This window comes from Cheilinus undulatus, linkage group 14, assembly GCF_018320785.1.
Source record: "Cheilinus undulatus linkage group 14, ASM1832078v1, whole genome shotgun sequence".
In the NCBI taxonomy this organism is placed as follows: Eukaryota; Metazoa; Chordata; class Actinopteri; order Labriformes; family Labridae; genus Cheilinus; species Cheilinus undulatus.
Genome location: NC_054878.1, coordinates 18766183 through 18786482, shown reverse-complemented (window position 1 = coordinate 18786482; position 20300 = coordinate 18766183). Strand labels below are relative to the sequence as shown.

Sequence of the window (20300 nt, the reverse complement as noted above, 5' to 3'; positions counted from 1 at the left end):
TTTTACCAGCAAAGATTAAAAATTCTTATAGACAGATCTTATGTGCAGTAGCTAGCCTGCAAGAAGCGTCTTAGCATTACATAAACCATTTGATTGGCTTTTTAAAAACATGCTATCTTGACCTTACAGTGAGCTCCTGATAATGTCATTGACTTAAGTTAATATGCATACAAATGATTTAATGGCCCTTAGTACATACAAAAGATAAGTTATCGACCAATCAGCCGCCACAACTAAACATCCACCATGCCGCTTTAAGCCTGCCCACAGTCCCCCTCTATCTAATCCTATTAATTCAGTTAGCTACAACAGCAACAAAAACAGTCATTGATGTAATCATGGGACCAGTGCAGACTGAGATCGAAAGATCGGTTTCATGCATGAGAACAGCTGAGTAGTTTTCCTCTTTGCTATAGCAACAACAGACGCCATCGGTCCACAAGTGTTAGTGGGAGGAAAATTGCGTGATTTAAAGAGACAGGAGACAGCGGAGGAGAAGTATAAACCCACTCAAAGGATTAGCGTCCACATGTCCCAGCAGTAGGAGCCCTGCCCGACTGTGTAAAGCTCTGTGTTCAGTGTGTGCTGAAGGATTGGTGGTGGGAGGATCGCTACAGAAGCTCATTCACTTCTTCAGCCTGCATGCACACTCATCCTCTGCTGAATCTGCAGGAGGTTTGCACCAGAGGAGAGTCAGCAGCACTTCTCTGAGAGGTGACCCCACGCTGCAAACACAATGCCAGGAGAGGGATTCACCATCAAAAGTCGCATCAGGAATTTGCTACGCTCTCCTTCAATCAAACAAAGGACCTGGAAAAACAGGAAACAGGATCTCAGCAAGGTATTCACACACAAATCCTCCAGTAAAAATAGGACCGGTTGAGGTTATTAAGTTGTCATGCGACTTGAGGGAGACGCTTCACTGTTAACACTGTAACAAATACAAGACAAAACGGACAGGTTGTAGAAGTACTACATTCTAATGCAGTGATGCTTGTTTTAGTAGAAGTAGTGGTTTCATAAAGTTAAAATCCACTAACTTTACTTTGCATTTATTCATCAATAACTGACATTAGTCAATGCTTTCTTTCCAAATGAAAACAAAATCCCACCAAAACTGATAGGCGATCCAATTTCTGTTCTACTAATTGTTTTCAAGTAAATCTAGTTAATGATTCATGAACCATAAAAAGCTCTGGAGTACAGTATTTAATAAGGGACCTCATGGAAAGTTTATACTCATCAAATACAAACATGGAGGCCAACACAGCTATATTGGTTTGTGATTTCTCGCTTGGCATCATTTGATTGTGTTTTTTACTATAATTTAAAATTAATTTGTGTAAATAGGACACATTAGACTCAGGTTAATTCATGTAATCACGCTTAACAGCTGCTTTATAAGTCCCAGGACAGACAGACGGCATGACTTGCCAAGATGTCTGCCAAGTTATCTGTTTAATCGCTAAAATAAATCTGATCTGCTACCTCTTTTTTGGATCTTATAATACAAACGATAACATCTTTTTGGTTGCACGCTCGTTGTTTGAAGCTAAATCAAAAGAATGAAGCTGTGGTCCAATAAACTAGGAAATAAATTCTTTCTTTTTAACTGTGGCTGCTGTAATGTGAAGAGAATTATTCATTTTAAAGGTCAAGTTCATGATATTTTGTAGCTTTAGTAAGGCAAACTTTGCAAAAATTGAAAATAATGATTATCAGTATGTTTAAATAAGTGTTTAATCACCTGTTAAGATAAAAACCACAATATTTTTGTTAACTTAAGATAAGTCTTTTTTTTCTACATGTGCAAAGTCCCCGTCCACAGATTCCACAGCACCACAGAAGGGACCATTTCACAGTTTCATTTACTTTAAAATTCCACTGTTTCCCACTGTTGCTGCCAAAAGTGAGTGTTTCAGTCTAGAATTTAACTTTCAAGCCCTGTTCAGACCAAAAATTTGCAATGAGACCAGTTGAAATTTGCAAATGCTTGTGACTTGCTGCACTTTAATATTCTAAAAGCTGACTAATTTATTTATTTCTTAAGTTACTGCACAATAAATCTGTCTCTACAATAAAGACAGTGCTGCACTTTCACAGTTTAATTTTAGAGTTTACAGGCTTCAGTTTCCATATGAAAAGTTTAAAAAGAGACAGGTGTAATCATTTCCAAAATTCACAGCATGATTGTGAATACTCTACTTTGAACAGCTATTTGTGGCATTAATAGCCTTTTAAATTGAGATTTCCATTTCCCATTTATCTGCTTGTAACATCCTGCAACCAGCTGTCTGTGACTTGCTGAGATTAATCACAGGCAACATCATTAGGCGGCCTGATTGAAGCAGCAATGTCACAGCTTTGATGTTGTTCAGTAACGGTCTCGTTGCATTGCCAACTTTTGGTCTGAACTGAGCTTTAGGTTCCAAATTGCCCATAGATGTGAGTAGGGCTGGACAATTAATTGAAACTTCGATTAAGTCGCAGTATGTTCTCCTGCAATTTTTAAATCGCAGAGGTGCAACATTTCTTTAGCTGAAAATGTGTCAAAATACCAGTTTAAAACTTTTCTTTTGCAGCAGAGATGTTTTGTCCTACATATCATACAATGATTCAAGTGTCATTTTTTAAGTTTGTGTCATAAGCAGCTGTAAATTTCCCACAGGAGCTACATTACATGAACTAAAGCATCTTCACATGCATCTAATCTTATCCATTCCATGATTTGATTTATCAATGATGCTGCTTAGCTAGTGTCAGGCAACTGGCTTACTCTACTCACTATGATGAAACAATTTAAATCGGTGTGTCTCTACAGGTGACTCTAGAAAAGGTGCTTGGAATCACTGCGTCAGGAAACTGTGGTCTGGCCTGTGACCCACGATCTGGACTAGTGGCCTATCCTGCAGGGTAAGAAGAGAAAAGAAGTACCATTTAGCATCCTAATCCAGCATCTGGCCTTTGACGTATCAGCACTTGCACTTTCCTTATCATATCTACCTCACACAGATGCTTAGTGTGCAAATATCTCTGTGTCTGTGTGAGTTATCGTTGCATATCTCAGAGGCACTGAGCAGGAGAGCTCTGTGGGCTTTCTCATCAGAGAAACTCCAAAGCTTCTTTTTATCCTATCCTCAGGGAGGCTTTCTTCGACTCTGTGATTCACTGAATTAAAAAGCCTTGTGTAGTATTATTAAATCTGTGCAAACAGTGGCACAGGCTGTGTTAACTTACTCAGTGCAGAATACAATGAAAAAAAGAGAGCTGCAGGTTGGAGTATGCAGATCTACAGTGGCGATGCTCGGGGCCCTCAGCGCTACCGGGTGAATGCAGAGTTTGGAAACAGGCAGGCTGGCTCCCACGAGGCCGTTACAGAAACAGTGCTCTGAGCTTCTTTTGTGTTGTTCTCAAATCTTCTGACAAGGCTGAATTAATACTAAGAAGGTCAATGGCTGTGTACAGTGCTGTTGTGCGTCTAGAAGCAGCGTCTGTGTGTGTATATTCATGGACATTCCTGTGCATGCATGTGGGTGGCCAAGTGTGAGTGTGTTGTGTGCGTATACAGCTGGGTCTGGCTTTTGCTTTAGCAAGCTTTATGCTTCCAAAATTCTTGCACAGTCTGGCAATCCACCTACAGTCTCAGCACAACGTGGTAAGCTACCACACAACAGATGGATTGTTTCTTGTAAGCTTTGTGCTACTTTTCGACAGGATGTAATGGGGAAGTTAAATTAGCAGGAACTAATGAGGTTATGCCTGTAATATTATGAATATGGAGAAGAAAGATAAAGTGGATGAATTATAGGGACTAGGCAAAATACTCCTTCCATAGACACATATTCTAACTTTTGTTCTTGTTAGAAAGAGGACGCGTGTATTTCAAAATAAATTAAAGATTTTAATGGTAAAATAAAATTGTGTTGTTTTGCCATGGTATATACATATATATACAGTGCTTAACAAATTCATTAGACCACCACCCAAAGTAAGGTTTATGCCACAGCTGCTCTAAATTAACAGCATTGGTAATTACCAAAATCATTTTTTATGTTTCTGCAATGGTTAATACACCAATATGTAGAAGCTCTTTTACCCAAATGATATTTTTCATGCTAAAATATAATTATTATTGTTATCCATGAATTTTCAAATGATTACTGATTTACAAAAAAACTGAAAAAATAGTAAAGCGCATTAATATTTCTTGACTAATATGTCAAATTATAGTTATTTACTTGCATTCCTGAACAGAAAAATGAGTTTTAGTGGTTGAATGTTATGCTTGATTCATTTTTGACTTCTCAGAGAAGCCCAGTGAGCCGGCTCAAATTTGGGTATAAAAAGGTGAATTCAGCTTGAAATTCCTCATTCCTGTTCAAAATGGTAAAACATGGAGAGCTGACTGAAAATGAAAGAGTCCACATTAGAGCACTTCATGATGCTGGATGGTCTTTGAGACAAACAGGGAAAGACATAGTGTTCTCACAGTGTGGTCAAGTATGATTTGGAGTCAATTGCTGAGACTGGTACTTACAAAATGCGCCAAGGAAGAGGCAGGAAAGGAAAGTTAACTGAAGCAGATGTCAGTCACCTCAAGATTTGAAGTACTAGAGGCAGAAGGAACACCACTGCTGATCTTCAGGCAGAGATGAATGCTTCTAGATCAGAGTCTGAGAAAGTCTCCAGAATGACCATAAGCAGACGACTGACGGAACAAGGCTTAAAGGGAAGAATAGCTGCTAAGAAGCCATTATTGAGGCCTCTCTCTCTCTCTCTCTCTCTCTCTCTCTCTCTCTCTCTATATATATATATATATATCATTGACCCCTTTACTATTTGTGCCAATGTGATATACTTATGCCTAATAATTATTTGTATTTCATGTATTAATGTTACAACTCTGAATGTTTTCTAAAACTTACTTGTTAATAGGTTTGGTAAATAATCTTCATGTCTGTGAACCTCAATTTGTAGCAACTGGAAGTAGCATGTCATTATAGCGTTGAACAAAAAGCTAATCTGTTTCTATTCAGAGGCAAAAAAAAAAAAAAATCAATTTTCGGCATCACATAAGCTCACTATTTAACACAATATTTTTGTTAAAATGCATAAAATAAGATTTTTGTTTAAAATGAACAGAGAAACGCAGCCATTTAGCTACTCCATTTAAGATGCTAGCTATCTAAGCTAATATGCTATGTCTGTTGTTAAATAGTTAACCAAGCTAGCGGTTTCCACCCATTTTCTTAACTTCCTTGTCATTTTTGTCTTGTTATATTCACGTTGTAATCACGGAGCAAAGCGCTTCTCCTTTGCCTGCTGCTAGTGTTTTTATGTTAGCTAACTACTCTAACTGAGTACGCTAACGCTAACCTGTCTAGATTTGGCATAGTCTTGTCAAAAAATAGCATTAGCAGAATCCCTTCTATCCTGAAATATGTATTTATTGAGTAGTAATTAATTAATATTTTGAAAACATGTCTTTTTTAAGGGGGTTATCCATGCTTGTATATGTTCATGTCATTTGATGCATTTTAATTTTACGATTTTAAAGGAATCAGGGAGAAGAATAAAATGTAGTTTGAAATATTAAAGTGCATATACACGTTGTCAAAATATACATTTTTCAAGCTAAGAAAACTTAGATTTAAGGGGCTTGGGGTTTTAGGGGTACTTTAACATATTAACTGAAACAAATGCACATTAAACACTGATGGAAACCATTTCTGAGAACATAAACCCCTTTCAAAGGTCTCTGTTGTATGCCACATTGAAATGGTAGTGAGCTTGGGGTCTAAGGACAATGGGAAATGCAGTTTCTCAATAGACCAACACAGGTTTGATCCATACAGGCTGTTTGACCTTATACAACCAACCTCTGTTGCAGTGCTCGCTATTCTTATTAATGTCAGTGCAGCACAAAGTGTTCTCCAGAGTTAATTAAATAGTCTATAGGATAGTCACTTAGTGAATGCTCAGAGGAATAAATGCATGAATAGATACAGTATTTTTGCATCTGAGGCATTAATCTTCTGTAAAATACACTATCAGGTCACAGAATTAAGTTGAATTAAGGATAGACTTAGTTTATCAGTGAACTCAAGCTTACTTTATTGCACATTAGTAGTAGTAGTGTAATGCTGTGTTGGTACCTGTGTTATATAACAGTTTCAGTGTTTATAAGGTCATAGTGTTTAAGGATCCATATGCTTTGTTTAACATGAAGAAAGGGTAAAGGCATTTCTTGCTAACGCCTAGACCAAAAGCAAGCAGAAACTCTAGAAAGATGTCTGTGGAAAATGTCAACTTAAGCCAGCCTTTTTGTTTCCCCTCTACATAGGTGTGTTGTAGTTTTGCTGAACCCCAAAAAGAACAGACAGCACCACATTATCACTTCAAGGTGAGTAAAACTCAGATATTATTTGCATTGACAATAGGGACTGCAGCCAGGGTATCATACATTGCTATGGACTACCTTTTTAAAGACAACTACACCGAATCATTCCTGCTTAGAGCTGTGTGTCTCTGTTTTGTTATTGCTCATTCTTTTAAATTCAGCTTTTAGTGTCATGTATGTTATGTGATGCTGTTGGTCTAAACAGTCAACAAAGTTCCTCATGAACCTACAGTGGCAGTACAACTTCTCACTTTTCACCTCCGCTTCCTTGTTTATTTTTAAATACCAGAAATAGATGGTGCTATAATTGGAAAGAGGGTGCTCAGGCAGTGCTACATCTGTAGGCTGGTTGATAGGTTTCATTAGAAGTAGCTTTTCAATTACGTGCTTTGTCCAGAAGTATTCCCTCTCCTGTCATCTACTTCTACCCATAAGTGTGCCACAGTTTACAAGATTATAGAAATGCTTTATTGGAGAAGTTTTAACACTTGGAATTGTGACCATAAACTCATCAGGTAAACTTCTGCAGAGGTTGCTAGGTTGTAGGTTGGATTGTTTTTATATCCATTTCCATGATATTGAAACAGAGGCTATGTCAACTTCTTTGCAGTCACTGAATTAGGAAGGACAAACATTAAAAGTACAATGTTGATTTTTTTGGTATTAAAATATCCACATTTATTCAAGAACATGACTACTCATATGTTGTTATGAATATTTTTAGTTGAGTACTTACATTACCTCACCTGTTTTTTTTGAAAGCCAGAGAAGTTCTTGGTTTTTATTGTCGCAACGGCCTCTGTCATGGGGGCTGCGATGACAGGGCTGCCGAGACAGGTGTTGCTAAGGACATGCTACCTAAGGAAGCGTGAACTGCTATGGTGCTGTTGCTCTCTTATCTTTTGTGCTGATTTCTTATGATGAACCACAATCAATCTCTGCCATCCACTGTGCATTATTTTGCCCAAGCGCCCCCCTATAATGCAGGACTAAGCCCACTAGATATTTCCAAATTGAGGAGAGACAAGCTGCTCATCTCTGCCCTTCTCTGTTACTTACTTCTTGTTTTGAATCAATGAAACCGTATCGGCTTGTCACAGAGCGTTCTGAGATTGCTCACAGTATGAACTAGGAAGGCCACTTTTAACAGGTTTTTACTGTTGAGTAAATACACAAAACAAAGTGAAGTTTTTATTTTAACTATTCTTTTAAAATCGACACAGGGAGTAAGAAATTGAAGAGAACAGGGCTGAGCAGGGCATTGCTGGATATCTTTTTTGTTATTGCGTTGATTGAGAGCCCCAAAGTGGCAGAATTTACATACTGGATGTTAAGATTATTCTTTGTCTCTTGCTTTTACAGGAAGACCATCACAGCTCTTTCCTTCTCTCCTGATGGAAAGTACTTGGTCACAGGAGAGGTGCATATTCTTCCTTTGAATCTGCAGCATCCGTTAGCTGTTTAGTCGTCATATTGTCTACAGTATTTGTTGGATTGTACATCTTATTGTGGAAGGTCTAAATCAGTCCTCTCATGCTCCCTGTAATGTGTTCAGCAAATATCTACAGTTATGTTATTGTAACAGCGTGTTCCTCAACACAACGCTGTATCTAAATCCACTTGAGCCAATCAAAGCCGATTAAAGACTTCTCTGTGTAAGTGGATGAACTTGCAGTGGTTGCCATGACAGCAGGGACTAAAGTTCCAAAGATCATAAGCACTAAGGATGAACTCTTCAGCTGCCATTTAGAAAATGCCAAATTTCAAAATTTCTGCTGTGTTGTATTTGACTTTTGAAGGTGTACAAAGAACACACCAGAAATATTTACCGATTAAACAGTCCAAGCTATTCCCACAGTAAGTGCTCCGATAAGAAGTCTCAGTTATTCACCAAACAGAAGCTAATTTACATCAAGGACAGGCCGACGACTTCAGCTAAATCTTTTCTATTTGTATTTCATCATTCCATTTCCTTCTTTTGTACCCCCATCCATAGCTGATTCTGGTCCCTTTTCAGCATCCTTGATACAGTTTTACTCTTCAAACCATTAACACTGACCTTTGAAAGGTCATTCTGCTACATTAGAATAAAAGACTACACAAATAGCATGCTGACCTTGTGATCCCTGAGAGCGAATAATGAGAACAGGTCTAAGGATAAGTGACTGTTTGCAGTGAGCAGAGGTTGGAGAGGATAATCTCTTACCGAGCAGAATATACTGCACTGACAGGTGACTACTATAGCCACCTGCTCCTGTGGATTTACAGAATGAAAACAGAAGAGTAATACTCATGCATAGAAATAAGCCTTTTCATTGATGCAAAGCAATAATTATCATACTCCTCCTCTATAACACTCTTTCCTCTCCACCAGAGCGGTCACCTCCCTGCAGTCAGACTCTGGGATGTGGCAGAACGAAGGCAGGTGGTGGAGCTGCAGATGCACAAATATGGCGTCTCCTGTGTGGCTTTTTCCCCCAATGGCAAATACATTGTCAGTGTGGGAAACCAGCATGACATGATGGTCAACGTCTGGGCCTGGAAGGTATCCCTAACTCTGAAGTTTTAGCCCAAAGTCACTTCCACCTTTTGGCCTAGGCAGATGTTGATATTAAAATATTTATGCAGCGGTTAGTTCCTCTGACAAGACGCTGAGAAACTCAGATGTTATAAGGGTGTACAACTAACTGTCTATGAGGTTGTTAGTTTATTAACGAAGGTTATCAACCAGTAGTAATCCCTGAGTTTTGAAATTCTAAAGGCTGATTTGATCATATTTCCAGGGAAAACATTTCTAATAACTTAAAAGCTTCTGGTAGAGCAAAAGTTAGCCCAGTAGACATCATCATCATCAGACAACAGCTTATGCAAGCTGCCCTCTTGCTAAAACTGATCCTTCATACTGTCTTTTATAAATATGCTGGACACATTTTCTTATTAATCCAATATACTTCTTGTCATTTGTGCTTATATTTCTTCTGCCTATTAGTTTTATTTATTTAGCAGTGGCTTCTGTGCTGTGGTTGTTTGTAAGGTGGCTAATGGGGGGAAAATATGCTGTTTTTACTTCAAGTATGGCTAGATGTACCTTTGGCTGCTCTCTATTAGTTGTCTTTCAGTTACCATTCAGTTATCAAGCAGTGAAACTTTTGTTTGATTCCCTATGACAGAAGAAACTAGATGCTGTATTAATGTGATAAATGGTATAGTTGCTTCTTTTTATGTGTAAGTAAGGGTGTGACAAGATCTCTTGCCACAAGATCTTGTGAGACTAAAACATCATGAAATTTGCTGAGGTACGAAATGTCTCATGAGATTTAGTTTCTTCACAGGAGGCACCAAACAGGCTGCTATGATGTAGTAATACTTAAGTGAAAAGCGCCCTGCCATTGCTCTTGACACTCAAAAATCATTTGCATGGCAGTTAGAGAAGAAAAGGAGCACAGCTGATCATCTGTCACCTGTTTGCATGCTCATTCGAGCCGTGTGTTACCTGCGGAAGTAGGAAAATAAGATCATGGCAGAAAATCATGGCTTCCTTCTGTGTTTACAAATACCTAGTGCAACGACAATAAAGTGAATCTTGAATTATGAAAATATATCAACTGTGAAATAAATTCGCTGTTGCTAAATATCTGTGTGCAGTCACAGTGAAGATACGGCATTTTATTATACTCAGAGACAGCTTATAAGGTGACCATATTTGTTACTTCCTCAAGTTTTGCTTCCTTATCTATCAGCTGTTGTCTCATTGATCAGAAACGTAGCGCAAGTAACGTAATGGTCTGCTATACAGTGCAACGGTAAACTCTGACACACACATTCACCGCTTAATATATCCAACACTGTCAAACCACAAAAAACAAAATGATTTCAGACAAAAATATCCTGCGGTCTGAAGCAAAAGTGCTGATCAGAAGAAGAAATTTCTTCAGGGGTTTGTAAAGGTGATAGAGAAGGAGAAATAGTTTATTAATTGATACAGCTTTTGAATTTCTGTCTGTTTTACTCACATTTTAAAATGTTTTTTGACATATAAAGATAGTCCAGACTTATCAAACTGCTTCTATTTTTATTTTCATTGAAATGGCAGCAATAGGAAGAACTGTAATGAGGATGGGATAATATTGGTATGGATGATTATTTGACATGAAGTGCTGCCAAATGCATGTTTGAGTCGAGACCAGACAAGACATAAACTACAGTAGTCTACATGTTTGCATTGATATTCAACACAAGAAGATTAATAGTTAAAACTTTTCAAAATTGACCTGCAATCTGCATTTTATGTCTTTTACTTGATTTAAATTAGATATTAAAGGTCAAATATTATTTATTAAAATAAGATAAAAGTGTAAAATCTAAATTCTTATTCTAGTGAGTCTTCTCACACCCCTACGTGTAAATAATATAAAGAAATTGGTTTTGATGTTTTTGCCATCATATGTCAGAATTAAACCTAAAGAAATGGGTGAATATGCAGAAACAGCTTTTTTGGTTTTTCATTAAGGAAATTTTGTGTATTTTGTAGAAAAATCAAATTATGCATCAGGTACACATACTGGTGTATTCTTGTCTTGCAGAAAGATGTTGTTGTGGCTGCCAACAAGGTGTCCAGTAAGGTGACGGGTGTATCCTTCTCAGAGGACAGCTCTTACTTTGTAACTGTGGGGAACAGACATGTCAAGTTCTGGTACCTGGACCACTGCAAGGCCAGCAAGGTATGGAAGGATGATGTTGGTGTGTCCTCTGAGTTTGTGTCATATATATATATAATATGTATAAATTACATCTCTTCCTTTTTTTAAACAGTGTGTTGGGGTTATAGTTTTACATTAAAATAATGTTACACAAATAAGAAAAAAAATTACCATCAAGAGCATTGGTCATGCATCATGAACAAGTCAGTTGCACAGATTTTGCTGACATTGCACAGCAAGTGAACATCCTGCTTTAGTTGTACAACTTCACTCTTGCACTCGTTTCAGAATGGTATGAGGATTATTTAGTTTCAAATACACAGAAATAACTTTTTTCGACACGTAGCCAGTATTCTGCTTTAACAGCTTCTCTCTTTGGTATTCAGGCCAGCGCTCCTGTTCCTCTGCTGGGCCGCTCAGGGCTGCTGGGAGAGCTGAGAAACAACTTCTTCTGCGATGTTGCCTGTGGACGAGGCTCTACATCTGATTCCACCTTCTGCATCACCTCCTCTGGCCTTCTGTGTGAGTTTGACAGCAAAAGGATGCTGGACAAGTGGGTGGACTTGCGGGTGAGTAACTCTCAAGAAGCATCCTAAAGTGACTTGAGGTTGTCTAAGCTCTTTATCTACTATTCATTTATAGTTTTATATCTCCTACAGACGGTTCATTTTAAGCTATCTTAAAAGTTCCTTGCATGCTTCACTGTGCAACATGAATGTCATATGACATCAGGTTTGATGTGTATAGACTGTACGATGACTACTCCCACTAAAATCTGCTGAATCACAGGCTACAATGTGTGCAGATATGCAAAAAAAGTAACATCATTAGTGTGTGTCATCCATCTACACCAACAGTGCTGTGGTTATGACGAAGCAAAGCAACAGCAAAGGTGTTGTAATTATAGAGTTCATATGCTTAGAAAACAATCTGTGATCAGGGTTTTTCTCTTCGTTTGAATCCCACAAACTTCAGCATTTTGGCGTTGTCCAATTTAATGCTAACTTGTTTGTTTGTTGGTGCCAGTGTCTCGTCGAAACTGTCCGAATTTTATCCCAGGCTATCTTTGTCATCAAACCGTGACAATGGCTGTCTGCCAAGCTGTGTCACAGTGCGACATAGGACCACCGTTTAAGAGCCACGACCAAAGATATCGCCACCATTAGTCATCTTTGGTCTAGGACTTCAGTCAACCAAAGAAAATCTTGGTCGACCAAAATTACACCCACACACCGATCAATCGATTGGTTATGCAGGTAAAAAGAAAAAAAAAAAAAGAAAGGAAAAAAAAAAATCCTATTCCGTAACAGGATACTCATTGCACCCTCTGGTAGTCTGGATGACCTTAAAAATTAAAATAACAAGCTTTATGGGGCGCTAGTGTTTATTTATATCCTCATTTTGTGGTAATAAAATATGAGCTGACTCAGAGACAATCAGCGTGCACCTGCCTTTAATCATATAATTTATGTGATCACAGAACAATAACTTTGTGGCCTCATAGCCTACAAATATCCTCAGACAATTGTTTGTAGTAACTTACGACGATAACGTTTAACAAGATCAGTATTATACCCTGTATTTACTTACCAGTGAATTAAACAGGTCACGGGAGTTGGGGCTCTGACAGAGGACTCAGCAGTGCCTCTTCAGTAGCCTACAAAAAGCCTGCATCTCTGTGTCAAGTTTAACACCTCTTGTTTCCAAATTATTTACAGCCAAATTGCTGATAAACCATCGGAACAGAACATGTTCTGCGTCACTTTGTGTGCCTCTTTGCCCGTATTGCCCAGCACTGCTCCTCTCTCTCTCCTGCTGGGTCTGTCAGTCAGCTGCACGCTCCGCTGTTTCGTTCTCGCATGCACGCGCATGACCAAGCGATGAACAGAAATCTTGGTTGGATGAGAGCATACCTACCAGCCATCCGACCAGGTGAATTAAAGGTGTCAGCCCTGCTTTCATCTGGGACAGCCCGAAACCGCAGAGTGTATACCAGGCTTAAGATACATTTTCCTCAAATCAGTTTGATGGTGAGGATTTCATTTGACTAGCATTTGCCAAAAATCTCAGAAATACTTGTTAATGTGTTTTAACTTCTAATGTGGTATCTACAAATGTCTAGTTTTTAAAGATGTGACATGATGGCCATTAAACTCCACTCTTAAAACAGCATTAATTTCACTCTGTACAGAATAAAGTGTAGGATTTTAACCTCTGCCATGTGATCTTTGACCCCAGGCCTAATGTCAAAAGACGCTGGTACTGTGTCTCAGTCTGCCCCACATGTGCTTTCTGGTTAGTTGACTAGATGAAAATATCAATTTGTGTCATATTTGTGAAAAAAAACTTTTTACAACATGGCACATTTTAGCTTGGCTTGTTCTAAGGCATGCTCTGTCTGCATGTAAAGAGTTTATCTACAATCACTGCTTTAGCTCTCTGCATATTTGTCTTTTTTAAAAATCTGTGCAAATGTGATTAATTTTAAATTAATTAATTTTAAAACAGGCTGGCTTTAACCAATAAGTCAATTTTTTTCTTTAGGAGCTAACAATTTTATTACCAAAGCATCATCAAAATCTAAATTCCAAAAAAGTTTGGACTTTGTGTAAAATAAAAGTACAAAATGGAATATAATGATTTTCATATCCCTTTTAACCTATACTCAGTTGAATACAGCACAGAGGGAGGATATTTAGGACCTGTGTCCACAGCTGATATTTTAAGTTGTGGCAGCACTCACAACCTCAGTTTCAGAGTGCCTCTCACTGGCTTTTATTGCTGCTAGGTTATGAAAGTTGACTTCTGCTTTCTTCTGTATTATCTGTAATGTTGTTGTTAAACAATGTTAAGAAATCCTTTCTTGACCTGGGCATCAGCTGTTGACCTGGATATATTACCTCCAAAAGAAGAGTCGGATCGGTTTGTCTTCCATTATTATCAGATGTCTTGCTCCTTTTTTCATTTTGATTGGCCTGTTAGGGAGAAGTGACACTGATGAGCACAGCGCTGTTCCAAAAGTTGAACTGTTTTCAAATGAGAACTCTGTGAGCACAGTGACAAAAATATTTGAACCCCTAAGGTGTTTTCAAGATCAGAGCACTGAGCGCTAAAAAATGTTGGCTTTGTATTAAAAAGCTCCAGCTGTGGACACAAGCTTTTAATATTCAAACTGATGGACTTCATTGGTTTATATACAGTATGTTCTTCAATTTGACACCTTTGACTCTCTGCAAAAAAGCTGGCCTGAGTTACATCACCTTTTATTTAACAACACACTGCCAGTATCTGGGTACTGAAGACACTATTTAAGGTACAGACATTATAATGACGGGTTGAAAGTGGAATATGTTACCATTCTTGCTTGATGCATATCTTTGGTTGTTCAAGGGTGCAGGTTTTCTGATGGCGTATTTTGCACTTCATAACAAGCCATACATTTTAAATTGGAGATTATTGCCCACACTCTTTTCCAGCAAAGCCATGCTGTTGTAACTAGTGTTATCTGGAGAAACTCAAACTAGGGTTGGCAGAGAATTTTATGCTGTTGTAACTCCTGCAGAATATGGTTTGGCATTGTCTTGCTGAAACAAGTACGGACATCACTAAAGGATGTAGTCCGGGTAGAAGCATGTGTTGCTCTAAGACCTGTATGTGCCTCTTGGTGTTAATGGTGTCTTCACAGATGTGCAAGTTACCCATGCCATTAGCACTGATACACCCCCATATTATATCAGAAGCTGGCTTTTAAATTTTGCACTGATAACAGTTCAGATGGTCCTTTTCCTCTTTTATTACTCTTATAGCACTCTTTATTTAGATAATGGCTGACAGCTAAACATGTTTGTTTAGTTGAATCTATGCTTGGTTTAAGAAAGTCTTACTGTTGTCTACTTTCCTTCTCTCAGCCTCCATCCTTACATTGTAACTTGCATTTTTCAGTTTTGATTTTGAAATGTTAAAGTATCTATTAGTGTTTATTAGTGAGTGTTTTCCATCTAGTAGTGCTCATTCAGAGCCAGTGTCCCTCTGTAAGTAAGTAAGTAAACTTTATTTAAAGAGCACTTTTCACAGAGGTCACAAAGTGCTTTACATCAAACGAAGCACACACATGAAACAAGTTTTCCTGAGGACAACATCTGCTGTCTGTTAAAGAGATGTGACAATGAAGGTGTGCCCGTCTTGCTCCTCAGTTCTGTCAGAGGATCAAAAACAGATTAGCAACGAGAACAAGGACGAGGACAGAGTATGTTTGGGAGATGTCCAACGAGGACGCATTCGTGCTCCGTTGCTACCTTCGGTAACCTCTGTCCTTAATGACCGGCAGGATGCTTGTAACTTCATGAAAACTTTATTTGCAGATACAGGATTTACACTCTTGTCAATAAAATGCTGTGTTCTGTGCTGCTTTGTAGACGGGTGTGGCTCAGTGTCTGTCTCTATCGGAGGATTTGATCTTCTGTGGCTGTGCCGATGGGACGGTGCGAGCCTTCAGCCCTGTCGACCTGCACTTTGTCTGCACGCTGCCGCGGCCACATCCTCTTGGCGCTGACGTCTCTGCTATCACAGAAGCCAGGTGAGGAAGAGCTCAGAGGGAACTGAGCCTTTCATGGCAGGGATCCACAGCAGGATCAGATAGTGTCTATTTTTAGAGCCTCATGTATCAAGTGGAATCTCCTCACATTTTAAGTAACCCCTGAATGTTTCTCATACAGAAAACTGTGAGTCAAAATTAGAAGGCCTTTATTTATTCCTCTGTGATTAGGGCTAATCACAGAAACATCTCAGTTTTCTTTAGTAAAGTAAGTTTACCTCATAAGCTGCACATTGCTCCATGTTTAAAATAATTTGGACTAGTATTTTTGCCTATGCTAAGGGCAAAACAACTGTGAAATTGTGTGTATTGATACTCTTCTACAAATCATGTCATGTGATGTATTTTTTTTTCCATCACTGTCAGGTTAGCCAGTGCGAAACAAAAAGCTGTTTCACCAGGCTGAGTGTGGGGATCCTGGTGTGGGTGTTTCATGAATATTCTGCTGACTGTTCAGTTTGGCTGGTGCAGCATCTGTGACTGACAGATTCCTTCCTTGTTATCTGGAGAAACTTAGAACAGAGCAGACTAGAGTTGGCAGAGGCTTTTAAACTTTGATGATAGAAGTAAAAATCAAAAGGTACTGTAGCCTGATCTGATACCATAGCCACAGAAATAGAAATCTAAGGCTCTCGGTACTGACTAATTTCTTATTTTCATTTACCAAAAGCTGAAGCAAGATCCTGTACACTGTCTTAATTACATGAATACACTAGGAATATACACCAAAATGATTCCAGAGTATTTGTGCAGCTCCTCTGCTCACTGTCTCTTTGTAATTGAATGGCTCTTAAACAGCACAATATTTTAAAAACATCAGGACTTGCTCACCTGTTATTTTGATCAAACACTGCTGCTTTTCTCTCACTTGCAGCAACTGTGGGTTTGATAACGGAAAATAGAGATTGTAATGTATGAAAACATATGGTTTAACAAGACAAATAGATATCAGACGTTTTCACAACCTTCGAACAGACAGAAAACTAAGCCCATTTCATATTATATTGACATGATTAAAGAAATTACACCAGTTTAAGTTGACCATCAGAACATGCAGTATCTCTACTATATGATTCAACAATATTACATTTAACAGAGGGTGCAGGACAGTGTGAGCAAATTGTTATCATGGTTTTGACGTTGTCCTGAGGTTTGAACCAGTGTTGAACCAGGGAACTGCTCAGTCCAAGGAACAGCAACAGCGAGTCCATTTACCTCTTTTTGCTCGTTTATTTTAGATCCATGAGGGCAGAGGTTCCCATGAATCTAAGAAAAGCTGAGCTGCCTCAGTACCCTCATGAAAAAGAGATACGTTACCATCAATTTTAAGTGTTTTCATTCAGAAATTTCAACTTAAATAGACCTACAATGATAAATTATCCAGTCAGGATGATTTTGACAACCTCAGACCAGACAAAGCCTCTCATGCCCCCCTCTGAGATCTTTTGCAACCCCTTGGTGAGTCTGAACCCCATTGCATGATGGGATGTGTGTGTTTTAATAGTCGACGTTATTCTGAGGTTGAAAGTCACTGGACGTTAGGGATGTAACGGTATCAAAATCTCACGGTACAGAAACACCTCTGTGACATGTCCACTGTACGGTATTTACTGCAATATTTAAAAACAAAAACAAAACAACAAATGAAGACTTAGAAAAAAAGTGGCATCAGCTTTTATTAAACAATAATTGCGCTTTAATATGGCAAAAAACGTGCCGTAGTTGTGCATTAGGCTTACAAATGTACTGTATACTTGTACTTTGTTTCCAGTGTGTTTACTAATTAATTCTAGCGATACATGAAATCTTTGTCAAAGAACAATGAACTTTTACTTTGTACTTTTACTAGACTATTGCTCTTTTGTGATTTTTGTACATATGCGTTTTGTCTTCTTCATTTGTACGTTAAAAAAAAGATAAGAAACAAAAATAAAAGTGGAATACACAGTGACTCTTAAGTACAAAAGAGTAAATTGCAAGCTTGAATAAATATGTCAAGATGATTGTACACTAAAAGGTGGTGTTTTTTTTAAGAAATGCCAGAGTAGCAATGTCATTGTGAGTTCATTTGTCTCTTTATATTTTTTCTGATTATATTATTTACTTAAAATCCCTACTTTATTCCAGGTCAAAAAATTTCTGTTATATTGAAAATGGATTGTTTTTTTTTTTAATCCATGATCTTTTTAAATGTACTCTACTCTCTATCCCCTTAGCCATCTGTTTTCCAACAAGACTGACGCTCGTTACCCAGATGCCATCGCAGTAACCTATGACCCCGTCAGCCACTGGCTCAGCTGCGTTTATAATGACCACAGTCTGTATGTGTGGGATGTCAGAGATGTCAACAGAGTGGGGAAGGTGCACTCTGCTCTCTTCCACGCCGCCTGTGTCGGAGACCTGGAGGTAAACAGGACGCTTATGACACAAACATCTATAACCACAATGGCACAAGATGTAGTAATGATTATTGATTTAATGTGCATTCAATTATAAAACTGTGATTTGAGTATTGATTGAGGGAACCACCTAATGTTTTAATTGTGTCAGTCTTGGCTGTTTTTTAATATATTGACTTCAGTTGAATGGCACTAATCTTAATTTTACATTTTACATCAGCTGTTGCAGCTTTTTAGCAGTGACTTTGATCATAGGTATGAGTTATTGGTTCATGCCCGAAATCAAACCCTAAATCTAAACATGTCTCTTCTCTTCTCTTCTCTTCTCTTCTCTTCTCTTCTCTTCTCTTCTCTTCTCTTCTCTTTCCCAGATGTTCCCAGATGTTCCTGGAGAATTTGGAGCTGGTTTGACATCTGGTGCGTTCCTCAGTAGCTCAGCTGATAACACCATCAGACTGTGGTGCACTGACGACTGGACTCATTCTCAGAATATCCTCAGCAGTGTATGTAGGCTTCAAAAATCCCAATGTGTAGAGGAAAATAATGGTTTTTAACACAAAAATTCTGATGGCTGACTTTCCCTGTTATTGCTCTGCAGGATCTCCTGAAAATAATCTACATTGATGGAAACACCAGTGCCTTATTAGATCCAGAGAGTACGACTAATGTGAACACAGACAAAGCCGGGGATGGACAGACCGCTGAGAGCAGGACGGGCATCAGGACTATCTGTGTGAGTCCAGACGGCAAACACCTTGCATCTGGAGATCGTAACGGGATGCTGAGGTAGGACAACAAGGAAAAATCAGAGACTTAAACTGACTGAGAGAACCTACAATTTAATATAGACTTAAATTCATATTCTGCAGGGTTTATGACCTCAACAGCATGGACGAGGTTTTAAAAGTGGAGGCCCATGATGCTGAGATCCTCTGTCTCGAATACAGTAAACCAGAAACAGGTCTGTGTTTGTCCTTATGTACAGTAAATAATGACAACTTGCTGTGTATGTGGTATGTGATGAAGCTGTTTCTTTTAGGTTTAAAGCTTCTAGCCACAGCGAGCAGAGACCGTCTGATCCACGTCTTGGACGCTGAGGATGACTACAGTCTCGTGCAGACTCTCGATGAGCACTCTTCATCCATAACAGCCGTCCGCTTTGCTGGTGAGCCTCTTGAGACTCTGTCAACATCTGACAGCTAATCTTTGCTTAATCCTGGCTTTCATCGTCATTCAGTAACACACAAAGGGCCTCTTTTATTTCTCTTACAGCCCTGTTTGTTTTAATAGTAGCTGACAACCATACATGTGTGTTAAAAAGGAGCTCTGTTTGTTTTAAGTAAGCCTTATTTGTCGTGTACTTTCCTTTTTCCCAGCCATAATCCTTACGTAACAATCTACATTTGAGTTCCAAAATGTGATTAATTTGACACACTTTGTGAGGCTAAAGCCCCTTGTAGGCAGGCTATCGTCCTCAAAGCAGGTGGCCCTGCTTGTGGCTTTTTTTCCTCATGTTATTCCCCACTCTCTCTCTCTCTCTCTCTCTCTCTCTCTCTCTCTCTCTCTCTCTCTCTCTCCCTCTCTCAATCTCCTTCTCTATACATATCCCTCTGAATTAAAGCAAAACCAGAAAATAAATCTTAAAGGAAAAAGAACTTGGTCTAATTTTGGATGTAGTTCTTTTTAAACTACTTGTAGTTGACTGATGGCAAGTTGTTGAGATCACCTACAGGCCTTAAAATTTTAGGTTCTTTTGCAGACCAAAAAACTCACCATAAAATGTTTTCTCTTCTTCTTGTTCAGCCAATGAGAACAAAGTGAGGATGATCAGCTGTGGAGCAGACAAGAGCATCTATTTCCGCACTGCACACAAAGTAAGACTGGGTCAAACTTTTGGTTACTGTTGTCAAGCGTTTATCTTTACACAGGTCAAATATTTTTGCAGTATCTGATAAAACATTTGTACAATAATGTTAACACAGTTATGATAATCAATAATGTTAATGTTACTGCAACTATATCTCTTTGACTACCCAGCCATCTCTGGGTTAGCTCAACACAAACACTAAAGGGCCTAAAGGGCAACAGCTAGCCTGGCTCTGCTAATATGAACATGCCACTCAAACTAAATCTTGTTTTTAATCTGCACAAATCTAAAAGTAATACATCAGTAAGGCTAGCTGTTTTCACTTGTTCCTATAGGCTTT

The 20300-nt window shown here is 38.6% G+C and overlaps 1 protein-coding gene across 1 annotated transcript in view; it reads left to right on the top strand.

The window, feature by feature from the left end:
- Window positions 1-736: 736 nt before the first annotated feature.
- The window catches only part of LOC121521539 (mitogen-activated protein kinase-binding protein 1-like), a 48603-nt gene continuing 29039 nt past the window's right edge, over window positions 737-20300 (top strand). The window contains exons 1-14 of the mRNA XM_041805617.1: window positions 737-841; window positions 2822-2913; window positions 6344-6403; window positions 7763-7820; window positions 8775-8945; window positions 10984-11121; window positions 11487-11669; window positions 15516-15676; window positions 17911-18100; window positions 18465-18596; window positions 18692-18879; window positions 18963-19054; window positions 19133-19258; window positions 19897-19967. Coding sequence (XP_041661551.1) covers window positions 737-841; window positions 2822-2913; window positions 6344-6403; window positions 7763-7820; window positions 8775-8945; window positions 10984-11121; window positions 11487-11669; window positions 15516-15676; window positions 17911-18100; window positions 18465-18596; window positions 18692-18879; window positions 18963-19054; window positions 19133-19258; window positions 19897-19967 — 1767 coding nt within the window. The remainder of the gene's footprint in view (window positions 842-2821; window positions 2914-6343; window positions 6404-7762; window positions 7821-8774; window positions 8946-10983; window positions 11122-11486; window positions 11670-15515; window positions 15677-17910; window positions 18101-18464; window positions 18597-18691; window positions 18880-18962; window positions 19055-19132; window positions 19259-19896; window positions 19968-20300) is intronic.